Genomic DNA, 13,389 nt, shown 5'->3' on the forward strand with positions numbered 1-13,389 from the left:
TCAGGGAAAAACCCTAACAGTAAGTAGCCGCTAGAGCGGGATGGGCGAGTTAGAATGTAAATAACGCAAAATCTTATTTTCTCTTTCTTTCAAAAACACCTAATTTAGACGTAATTCACCCCAGAAACCCTCCAAAAGCTGCTCTAGGCTTGGGAAAGAATGAGGAAGAGAGTTCTAGCGTAAGGAGATCGATGACTTGCGGATTCTTGGCCAAATTCACCGTCTTGTCGCCCAGAAACCTGAACTGAAGCTATAAATCTGTGCAGCATCTTAGCGCCTAGGTAGGCTAGGTTTATTTATTGAGTAGTTATAAATATGTTATTCACTGCGTAGTATGTTGAAATTGACGGTAAAATCCATGTATACGCTTTTTGTGCACCGAAAAAGGGTTGATGATACGTATATTCCTAAGTGTGATATTAGTCGTATACCGTAGACAAAAGTCCCTATCTTTCGTGAGTTAGGGTTTGGGAGTAGTTGTGATTTCCTATTTTGTGGGGTGTTGTTAAGAGGTGGCTAGATGATATGGGTGTGTATAAGTAAAGTGTAACGGTAGTAGCAAACCTACAGAATTGATCATAAAACAATGCATGTCAAGGACTTGAGTATTCGACTGTATGTTGTAAGTCGTGTAGGTGATGGTTGTGATTTCTTGTTATGTGATATATGTTTGTTCTTGCTTCATTATGATACATGTATGTATGCGAATGTTGAATTATTAGTCTTAAATGAGGATAGATGAATAATCGAATGCCATGAATCATGACTTGATTGTATGATTATGAGAATATATTTGTGATTATGATTGTGATTGTGATTGTGGCTTGATGAATGGATCGGATGTTACGTTCCGACACACTAACTTGAATTGGTTGCCACGTTCCGACATAAACATGAATCAGTTGCCACGTACCGATATAAATATTGGAACGAGTGTCACGATCCGGCACGCTAACTTGAAACGGGTACCATGTACCGGTACACTAACAGTTTGGGCTTGGGTTCCATTAGAGGACCATTGACTTGTCATATATGTGTAATTGCTCGTATTATTGATCATGTAGGATTAGGCATGTTTCTTGAATGATTAGTGGATTGTACATTATGTTCTTATAGGAAGGGATTACGATGTCGTAAGTCAATTGGAGATATTTGGTTGTGTAATGAATTGTGAGTGGTAGAGTCTCAATTCAGATTGTAGTATGGTAAAAAGGGGGACTAAGGGTCCGGGTGCTATCCTTGTTAATTAGAATGTGGGCATGGACATTATTGTTGAGGCTCGGGGTGGTGGTTAGTGATAGTGTTGTCAATTGGGTTTTTCCACTAAGGGAGGGGTTAGAGACAAGTGAACTAGCTTGATGTTAATATCCGGAATGGTAAGAATAGGCAAAATATAAAGGTGGAGGAGCGATTGGTCATATTGCATGTTTCGCCAATTGATTTCTTGTATTATGCGGTGGGTATTCGAGTTGATCGATATGCCTACCAGTACATGTGGTTGTACTGATACTACTCTTACTATGCCTTTTGGCATAGTCTAGATCCAAATCGGTGATGTTTCATTAGGTGAAGACGAAGAGAATTTCTAGCAGCTTCTATTTTCCTTCCGCATGGTGGGAGCTGTGTCTCTGTTATCGCGTTTGTGTCATGTAATTTTAGTAGCTCTTGTACCTGTTTAGACTAGATCTCTGGGGAGTTAATTTACTTTACAAGTCTTAACTTTGAGTCGTTTTAAACTCTTGTTTTTATAAAAATACTACATGAACTTCCTTTTATCTGCTAGTTTTCTTAATCTTCTGCATGTTTTAATTATTGGGAATCAAGGGTTCTCCTACTTAGATGTTAGAGTAGGTGTTCGCACAGCCCGATGGGTTGGATCGTGACATTATTGAACACTCCATAATACAAATTTAAAATAAATAAATTGATGAATATCGAATATCGAATAAATTAAATGAAAAATAATATTTTTTGCACTATTCATCCATTGATTAGAAGTGAGTAGACATATATGAAGGACAATATAATTTCCCCTCCAACCGAGCATAATGTCATTGAAGTTAAAGTTGGGTAGGTGGGGTCTTTGCAATATATCACTAAATAAAGTTAGCGTTGACCATTAAAGACGACTTTGTTCTCAGATTTTAAACTGAAAATCTTAATTAAAAGTAATAGAATACACCGACAACCCCTTAAACTTGCTAAAATTTGTAATTTAGATGCTCGAACTACTACATGTTCTAATTGAACAAACACATGATAATATATTTCATTCAACTAGACATTTGTGACTCAAATTTTGAAGGAAAAAAATCTGCAAGTACTTCTTAAACCTTTATAAGTTAACCACAAAGAAATATATTACCTCCTTTAATTATATACACACATCAACCTCAATTGGAACAAATCTACAGTTTTGCATTGAGAAGCACTGTCAATACTTTAGGGTAAAGCCGACACTCCTTACCAAAAGGTAATAACTCTAGTCCATTCCTATGACTTGAACTCGAGAACTCTAGTTAAGAAACAAAAAGATACTTACCACCACACGACAATCAAATATATATATATATGTGTGTGTGTTTGTTTAGTTCCAAGAACCAAAGAAAGGACCTCATATTATGTGCATTGTGCAGTGAAAACTAATTGCCAAAGTACTATAGCTGTAGCTGCTACTTTAGCACATGTTTCATGGAAAGTTCCATTATATTATCACCATTTATAATTCACATTTTGACAATAATAAAAAAACAAGTGCTTTATTGGGACAAAGACTATAATGGGAGGTTCAGTTTGATTCTCACATACATTGTGGATCTCTTTGGAAAAAAAAATTAAGTAGAAACAACAATAACAAATCATGTATAATTTCGCGACTAAATATGAAAAATATGATGTATGTAAGATTTTATTTTTATTTTTGTGATGATAGAGATATTGTTTTTGAGTAGATCCTCGATTTGAAAGAAGTGTTACCATAATGTTAGGTAGAAACAAATACTTGAAATAATTCTCTGGCTATTAACATTTCTTCTATTATTTAAATGTAAGGGAACGACAATTCTGATGCATAAATTAAATGTTCTTAAATATCTAAACTTTTAGATGACTCATTTATTTTTGTTGTAATTAATTGACAGTAATAACTTAATTGTCGCTAAATATGTTTTTTTTAAGTGACACTGAATACTCTTTGCAAATGTCATTAAATTCTAAAACGTCATTAGATCCAATGACAATTAACTAATGTCAGTAAAAATTTTAATTTTATTAATGACTCTTTGATATCCAATAAACAAGTACACATCCATTCTTAATTTAAACTTGTTTGTTTCTCCCTTTCGGCATGCGTTAATGGGAGAATTCTATATCTGAACATGTTACGTACCAAATTTACATATAATCCACAATTTTAACATTCTTTTCACCAAAAAACTCATTATTCTCGATATCAATATTTCAACCTGAGAATTTACTACTTGTATATTTTTCATATAACGAGTATCAATAAATAAGGACAACATATGGAAACATAAGTTTTTTTTTTATCCATTATTCAATATTCACTTTAGAATTCAAATTAATTCGAATTCGTGTCATATAAATTAAATTGACCAATAACAACATGTAAATCTTTTGATAGAATTTAAAGCAGCAGAAGTAGAAATAGTACTATAATAATGTATAATAATTAAAAACTATTTTTAATTTGTCAACAAACTATAGGCTAGCCCCTCTATATTTAGGACTCATTAACATTAATACACATATTTTTCTCATTTATTAAAATCTGCCCTTCTGTCCACCGACGCTTTAATAGTAGCCCCACCGTTTACTCATTATTACAACAATTGTCCTTTCTAAAATTTTAATTTGACAAATTATTCTTTCAATAAAATGTTAATTTTGATTTTTGAAATAAAAATATTGTTTTTTTAAACTTATATGTCCAAAATTGTCACTTCAAAAGTCAAATGAAATTTTTAGCAACAATTTAGGGGGAAAATATATATTTTTTTGTTAAAGAAGTAATTTTAACATGTGGATTACATACAAATATTTTATTGATATATAGATGACAGTAAAGATCGAATTTAGAATCTTTGAACTATTTGATATCATGTCAAATAATTTAATTCGTTACCTCATATAAAACAACATCCAAGTTACTTTTATTGATTAATTTTATGATACTTACCATATTTAAATTGGAATATGACCAAAACTTTATAGAATATGTTACTTTTAGTGGAAAAGAAATTTTATTAACCTAATAGATCCCTACAAAAGTAAGGCATGAATTGGAAAATTTGATAGTTTTTGTTCAAAATTTTATATATAATTTTTTAAAAAATAAATAAAAATATTTTAAAATTATATAACAGTAAATTTTTTATTATTTAATATTACTCTAAGATTAATTTGAAATTCTGAATTTAGGTTGATCAAAAATAATTTAAAAATATATATAAACTTCAAACTCTGAATTCAACTTTGATAGAAATTAATCCAAAAACCTATAGACTCCACGTTATGATTTAGAGTCTCCTTGAAATTGATTTAGAAACTTATAAACTTTAAAATTTTAATACGACTCTCATCGAAATTAATCAAGAAATTTACCGATTTCAAATTCTAAATTCAACATCAATCAAAATTAATCTAGTAACCTCCAAATTTTAAATTATGATTTCGACTCTGATCAAAATTAATTATGAAATCTAAAAACTCCCAATTATAAAATCAACTTTACTTTTAATTATGAATCTTACTCTAATAGAAATTAATCTAGAAATCTATTGCCATCAAATTCTAAATATAACTTGAATCAAAATAAATCAAAAAAAAAATATGAGGACTCTAAATTTTGAATCCTATTCTAATTGGAGTAATATTAATCTAAAAATCTATAAACTTCAAATTCTAAATCGGATAAATATTACACCTACAAGTCCCTACATTCATTTCCATCACTAATTACACCATTGTAGAAAGAGACAATAGAGAAACTTCATAGACATAACTTCCATAAATATATATATACATGGAGGTGGAAGATTGAAAGCAACTTATAGAGAGAGAAAAATAGAGAAATCTAGAGAGAGAAAGTGAGAGAGTTTATGTGAGAGAAAGTGATAATATGGGTATGGGATTTACACCAAAATCCAAAGTAAACAACACCAATAATAGTGAAAACTGGGGAATGGGTTTTCTCTTCATATTCTTCCCTGAAGAAGAAGAGAAAAACCCCAATTTCTCTTTCACAAATTCTTCTTCTTCGTCTTCTTCTTCATCTTCTTCATTGTTGCCTTCATTTTCATTCAAATCGATTAATGCAATTCGTAATCGTTCAAGTTCATCTCATCTCATCTCAAAAGCACAATCCACAATTTCAATTTGCGTATTGTTGATTTTCATCACTCTTTTACTCTTCACTCTCTCAACTTTCGAACCCACAAATTCGTTAAATCAAAAACGAAAACCCCCAAATCTTAAATTCCAAGAGAAAGTGATTTTCCCACCTGCATTGCAAGGTATGGGTTCGTTGTATCGAAGAGGAACAAGGGCTATGAATGACCTAATCGTAGCTCATGTAATCGAATCCGTAACGGAGATCGAGCTGAAAATGTTCCTCAGACTACTGCACAGATCCGGAATCACTTCAAAGTCAGATATATTATTCGTATTTTCATCGAAATCAAGCTCATTTGATCACGCCATTGTTGAAGAGAACAAGTCCTTTTTGAAGCTCATCAATGGCTACTACAAATACAATAAGGAGGAAAAGAAGAAGAATTATAACTCAAGTTCTGACCCGACCCGATTTATGAATTCAAGTTTTGACCCGACCCAGTTCGTGATTTCGAGTAAGAAAGAGAAGGAAAGTGGAGAACCCATTTGGGGTAAGAAAATCCGGCTTTATGAGGATTTTGGTAACTCAACCAAGTTAACTCTAACTCGGATGAGTTATGGCTCGGTGGTGGGTTTTGATATGGGTGAACTTGACCCGGAGAACTCGTTATCCGGGTTCTTGGATCATGTTCCAATGAGTTTAAGAAGATGGGCTTGTTTCCCGATGTTATTGGGTCGGGTGCGGAGAAATTACAAACATGTCCTTTTAGTAGATGTAAAGGAACATCTCGTACTCGGTGACTCACTTAGCCAACTCAAGAATCGTAGTCCGGAGTCCGTTATACTAACCACATTACCTACTCGAAAAAAGAACTCGGAGAAAAAACCCGTTAACTCGGGGTTCGTATTCGGTGGGGTACGTGGAGTGAGACGATTGGCGAACGCGATGTTAACGGAAATCGTTCGAGCTATAACGCAACATAAGAAGAGAAACTTGGTGTCCGAGTCAACATTGTTCAACCAACTCGTTTCGAATGAGTTTGTGTTGAAGAATGTGAATTTGATCGTATCGGGTGAGTCAACTCATGAACTGAGTTCACTCACCGGGTTGATGAACTCGAACTCGAAATCGAGTTCATTTTCTATTTCGAAATTTCCTATTGTTAGGCGTGGGAATAGTAATTTGGATATTAGTTATGTTTTTAAGAAGTATTTATGTTCTACTCCTTTGGATTCTATAGCTTATAGTGATTGTTAGTAGTCAAAAGAAAAAGAGAAAATATCCTAGGTTTATATATATTTTTTGTATTTTTTGGAGAGGTTTTGTAATATTTTGTTCATAATACAATTTGTTAAATAATATTTTGATCTTAGTGTTGAACTTGTAATATCTTTTTTACTTTTTTTTGTTCTCTTACGTTACTTATTATTATGAAGAAAGACAAGGAGAAAAAAATAAGCGATATTATGAGTAATGTTATCAAAATTTTTACTGAAATGAGTCTTTGAAAGCGAGTGTCTTCGTCCTCACTCTCATAGAGAGGATAGACAGGCTACTTAGTGACACTTTCGTGACTTGTGGGAAGCGATAAAGAAAAGGGGATCGATTTAGACTCTTTCTATTTTATTTTATAGTCTCTCTAACAGGTATTATGAATCTTCTGTCCCACACATCTAATCAGATCGCTTGGCTATTAATTGATCTAATTTAGTTATTTAGGGTTAGGACTTGCATAACACCAGCTGTTTTTATAATTTATTTTGTTTTTTGGAAATTTCTGTTGGTAGTTAATTAATTTAGAGAAGAAATTTAACTATTCCAATATGTACAGAGTAATTGCAGAATTTAGTGAAGGGAACTACTTCCATTAAATGCATTGGCATTTATAAATTATTATTTTTGGCAGAAAGTCTGCTGTTATTCTTAATGAGGGACAGTCTTAAGTATTTAGCATTTTATAGAACTCTAACTATAGCTTTAATTCTACTTCGAGGCTTTTTGTTTTATCCAACTTCATGACACATATTGTCTCGCTAGCTTTAGCCCTACATGCTTTTGTAAAGATATGATACTTGAGTTCAACTCAACCTTAAAGCTAATTCGTGAGGGGAGGATTGCTCAAGTTCAAATAAGGAAATCACCATTTTATTTTCCAATCAATTTGAAACTTTTACTCACTCTAACACCCCCTTCACACCCAGACCCAATTGGAGTATGGATCGAGAGTCTAAACGAGGATGAACCTGACTCTGATAGCATATAAAGATATGACATCTGGTCTTAACTCAACCCTAAAAACTAGCTCATGAGGGGAAAATTATTCAAGTTCATATAAGGAGATTACCAGTTCATTCTGCAACTAATGTGAGACATTTACCCACTCTAACAGTCTTCACGAACTTTTTCCTTGGGGCTATGCTATCGTCGAATTCAAAAGTATATGTACCATGTGAATTTATGCCCAGTCTTTCATTTTCACTTTTCACTACCTTTCATATGAGGAATTTGCCTAAGACTTCATGTGCACTCTCCTTGACTCATTTCATCAGTTTGTCTTCTATCATTTTGAAACTTGAACCTTAAAATTCTAAATAAAAGTGTAGAGATTCTAACTATTTCATTACATTATTTGCGGATGGTATTAACATTCAAATGATAATACATGAAAATTAATCAACACCATAATTACCATTCTTTTTCTATAACATGATTCAATCATGGATTTACAAAAACTAATTTAACTAACTACTTATGACTGTTTCCCGCCACTCAAAAAATCATTGTTGCCCTTTCCCCTAAAACTTAAAAAAATAAATTAAAAAAATATCACTTTTAATTTTAAAACATCCTAAAAAATTTAGAAATTATTCTACTTATAAGATTATGATTTTAACATAAAGTTAACATTTTCAAATATATTTGACATTTTAGAAAATAAGTACTAGCATTTATATCAATATTCGATAAATTGAAAATAATTACTCCCTCAATTACATTTTACGTTATACTCGTTTCTTTTTATCATAATAAAAAATAAATTACTTTAATCTTTTAGTTTTACTCTTAATTATAAAGTTTTACAACCAAAAAATGATTACAATAAATTGAAAATTATAAATAATTTATTTTTAAATTATTAAATTTTGTATCCAATCAAATATCGTTTCGAAAAGCAGAAAAAAAAGTCATGGAGGGAATGTGAGGTAGCTGAGGTTCTTTGGTGATTGGGAAATGGGAAATACATTAATTGAAACCATGTGTTATGTAAACACATATCCACCTATTTTTTCCCCTCTTTATTTCCTTTTCTTTCCCCACTTTTTTGACTAAAAATGTATTAAAGGAGAAAAAGAAAGAAAATAATATGGGTAAAAATAATGGAGTAAACGTGATTAATTTAATTTTCATACCTTTTTACAGCTTTATCCAGCCAAACAAACAAGACTTTATTACCCCCATCAAGGGATGCAGGAGCGAGGAAGGATGAATGAGATTTCTTTATTTTTAACATGAAATTTTAAATACTCGGATAATTAAAATTACTTTTTTAAGAGTATAATCCAATGTTTCATTGTTTTTTCAAACTGCCCAGCAATTGAGAAATAAAATGAGAATTTAAAGGAGCTTGCTAGTTATTTAAGAAAAATAGGAAATTAAATAAAGAGAAAGGATAAAATTTTATTAATTTATTATGATTAAGTATCTAAGATGAAAATATATATTTTAAGAAATAAGGGCATATATAACTTATTTTTATAATGACAAAGTAAATAAGATCCTAATTATTTACGAGTGACAAATTTAAAAGTGGAATAATTTATTTATACCTTTTTCTCTTAAAAAAAATAATAAGTAAAACAAAAAATATATAAATTGTATTTTTAAACTTCACTATTCTCTATGCTGATCTCTCTTTCCTCGAATGATCTAAATTATTGTTATTATTATTTTATTTAGTCATCGAGATTAACAAAAGAATTATCCCTTGATTACGCAAACTCTATTAAATTAATTGCATCTCAAATATATTTTATTTAAAGTTTTAGAAAATTAAAATACTAATTGTTACTGATCAAATCTTTGCACAACCCAAGTCAACTTTCAATATATTAATTTAACTATTTCCTTGATCCCACAAACTTTAATATTATAAATGATGCTTATCATGCTATATGTTGCTAATTAGGTCAAACTACAATCACAAGAAGTGAAGGAAATATAATAATATATTGTTAAACACCTTTATGGCTAATTAGCACTAGTTAAGCACTAATTAAGGTTAGGGCCGGAGGTGGAAGGGATTCATCTGAACTCCCCTCGTCGAAAAATCACACACTATATATAAGATTAAATTTGAAATATATCTATCTATATCACCCGCTAGGACACATCATGAATTCGAATCGAACTACAAATAAAAAAATTATATTAAAATAAAAAGAATAAAGAAGTGAACTCATTATTCACCGATTTATAACTTGTTTGGATGTTTGTTATATATTGTACTATTGTCCTATTATTACTTTAAATACATTATCTATTTATTGTTACTTACATTTTATTATATCATATTGTTAAATTTATTGTTAGATAACAAAGAAAAGTATTGAACGGTTGATCTGGCATGAGTTCATGCGTCTTTACCTTATTGACTTCACATTTTACTTTTACTCATTATTTAATAATTGTATTTCCTCCTTTACTCTCATTTTTTTCCTCGTCCCCTGCTTTTTCTAATATTGAACATTTTTCTTCAAACTATTGGTGTGTGCCACTATGAAACGAGGAATAACGATACAATCCATTCAAATGTTTTATATTTATTAAAATAATACTATAAATATAATATAATATAATATGACATCATATGCTATAAAACAATACGTAATAGTCATCCAAACAAGCTATTCGAGAAATTTTTCCAAGTTCTAAATTAGTTGTCATATTTCTTTTGCTCGATTATTATTTTTGTTCTTTCCTAAAGTGTTGGCCTAGGATGCCAAATCTAATGAGTGCTTCATGATATATATTTATATCCAAGAAATAAAAAAAATAGCCAATAGCTACCGACAGTCATAATTATGCCACATTTCAAACACTCAATTGATAATAAAAGATAAATACTAAAAATAAAAATAAAAATAAAATAAAATAAAAAGAATATTAACACTTTATAATTTTTGGCTTTTTAGAGTGTGCATGTAATTGGTGGGGTCCAATTTGTTTTAATTCTTTTATTGGCACTTTTAGTCCAAGTGGGAAATATTGAGGAGGAAGATTTATTGGTTGGGTGAGACATCATCCATAGAAATTGGGATAAAAATAGATTTTTCAAAAAAAGTTTTGATTTTTTTTGAGTGGATTAAAAAAGAAGTTGACATTGAGCAAGAAGAGAACAAATAATGGTCCCTAACATATCTTTCTTCATAATTTTGTTTGGGAGAATAGTATTTTGGGTCTCTTTACTTAGGAAATATGTTATATTTGGATTGTTTTTAAAAGTATATTATCTTAAGAGATTGAATTAGGATAGACAGTTTGTAGATAATAGAACGTTATCTTGCTCATTCCTTCATACTAGCTAGTTGTTGTAGTATTACTCTTGTAGTTTGTTGTGTTTTGATTATCACATTATTTTGTTGTAGTCACTGTTCTTTTTTGTAGAATGCTTTGTCATGTTTTTTATAGTATTTTTGGTCTCTTTACGTAGGAAATATGTAATATTTGGATTGTTTCTTAAAAGTATATTATTGCAAGAGATTGAATTAGGATAGAAGTTAGTATGTAGTAGTACGTTATCTCGCTTATTTTTCTATACTAGCTAATTGTCATAGTATTACTCTTGTGGTTTGTTGTGCATCAATTATCATATTGTTTTGTTCTGCTCCTTTCTGCGGAATCTTTTATCATGCTTTCTATAATATTTTGCTATGGATTCTTACTTTTGCTAAAAAAATAAATAATCCGGACTTCTTTGAAATGTTTTACCTTTAGTCGGGGGTATCTATAAGAAACAACCTCTCAACCTCCCAAGGTAAGGATAAAACTTGCGTATATTCTATGTTTTCTAGACCTCGCTTATGAAATTACGCTTGATATGTTATTATTGTTGTAATTACTGTTATTTTGTTGTATTACCCTCCTATATGTGGAGTAATAATACACACTTTATATCACATATGGGTAATCAAATGGTAAAATGATTAGCAATTACAAGGGATTAAAATTGCACATTTAAATTAATTAAAAAAATTCAATATATTTAAAAATATTGCAAGGACTTCAATTAAAATTTATCAAATAATCAAGTTATCACAATGTGTTGTTAATTCATTTTTCCTACCCTTTTTAAAAGTTGACTCAAGTTGAACTTAAACAAAAGTAAGGATTCGTATATCTGATATTTTTAATTAAAGACAAAAAAAATCTTAATTATCCTACCATAATTCGAGAACTTTAATTATATAGATATTGCATTAATCAAGTTTTCAACCGCTTGGACTGAACTGCAATTGCACTAAAGATGGATTTTAATCTAGCTAATTAATAATCTTAAAGGGTCAAATATGCCCCTAAACAATTCGAAAAGGTTTAGATATATCCCCGTTTAAAGTTTGGCTCACTCGTGCCCTCGTCGTCCAACTTTTCGCATAGATATGCCCTTATGGGCATTAGTTGGTTTGCTGGACATATTCAGCTCATTTTCCATTTCTTTGAATGCCAAATGGAATTGTCATGTCATTTTTACATTACCACATGACATTTATATGAAAAGGTAAAGGGATCAATTATGCCCCTAAAATATTCGGACCCATAAACACCTATTCGACCCATAACAAAGGGGTCAATTATGCCCCTAATCCGACCCATAAATCAACCCCTCTTTTAAATAACATATCCGACCCGTATCAAAGCCCTTCTTCATTACCATCAAAATAGCACGATTTCATTTCAAAGCTAGGGTTCTTGAGAGCCCTTATTACCCCCATTGATTTCATTTTGAGAACACTCAAGAACCCTAGCTTTGAAATGAAATCGTGCTAATTTGATGGTAATGAAGAAGGGATTTGATACGGGTCGGATAAGTTATTTAAAAGAGGGGTTGATTTATGGGTCAGATTAGGGTCGCCATAATTGACCCCTTTGTTATGGGTCGGATAGGTGTTTATGGGTCCGAATATTTTAGGGGCATAATTGATTCCTTTACCTTTTCATATAAATGTCATGTGGTAATGTAAAAATGACGTGGCAATTCCATTTGACATTTAAAGAAATGGAAAATGAGCTAGATATGTCTAGCAGACCAACTAACTCCCATAAGGGCATATCTATGCGAAAAGTTGGACTGCTAGGGCACAAGTGAGCCAAACTTTAAACGGGAGCTATATCTAGACCTTTTCGAATAGTTTAGGGGCATATTTGACCCTTTTCCCTTTAAATTATTATAGTAAACTACAAAAAATAATTTATGTCCCACTTTGCTTCAAATAATTGAGAATCGTAAAGATTTTATATGGCTTTCCCCACATGAAAACATTCAAAGAAATAAATAACAAAAACAATATAAAAAAATAATTCTAATTAGCAGTCCTAGTTGAATTATATATTGGTTCTAACTATGGACACGTCATAGATTTAAATTTAAATAAATCTTTTAAAAGATTTTATTGGAGGAACCAATAATATTTTGCCATGTTAATATACATGAAAAACAATTTAATTCATGAATTCGAATCTCATGACTCCGAAACGGCAAAATACACAACATTTGTCACTACGAACATGGTGCGTATTGATCGTCAGACCATTTGCGATGAATACTCTAAATTTCAAGTCAATTAAAGTACGATAACTAAGTTGAGAAAAATCAATATATATTAATACACACGAAAAAACAATAAAATGTATGAACTTGGATTTCATGACTCAAAATGACTAAATAACTGATGTTAGTCACGTCAAATATACATGATAAATATTGATCACCAGACCATTTTTGATGGACCTAGTAATTTTCAGGCTAATTCAAGTCGCCA

At 30.9% G+C, this 13,389-nt stretch overlaps 1 protein-coding gene across 1 annotated transcript; it reads left to right on the forward strand.

Moving 5' to 3' along the window:
• Positions 1–5,093: 5,093 nt before the first annotated feature.
• Positions 5,094–6,733, forward strand: LOC125854956 (uncharacterized). Its single transcript, XM_049534567.1, has one exon. It carries the CDS (start codon positions 5,141–5,143, stop codon positions 6,608–6,610), a length of 1,470 nt encoding a protein of 489 aa, XP_049390524.1. The 5' UTR covers positions 5,094–5,140; the 3' UTR covers positions 6,611–6,733.
• Positions 6,734–13,389: the final 6,656 nt, after the last annotated feature.

The sequence above is a fragment of the Solanum stenotomum genome, chromosome 2, assembly GCF_019186545.1.
Source record: "Solanum stenotomum isolate F172 chromosome 2, ASM1918654v1, whole genome shotgun sequence".
NCBI lineage: Eukaryota > Viridiplantae > Streptophyta > Magnoliopsida > Solanales > Solanaceae > Solanum > Solanum stenotomum.

Coding starts and splice junctions, on each gene's coding strand:
- LOC125854956 (XM_049534567.1), top strand. CDS start 5,141: ATGGGTATGGGATTTACACCAAAATCCAAAGTAAACAACACCAATAAT.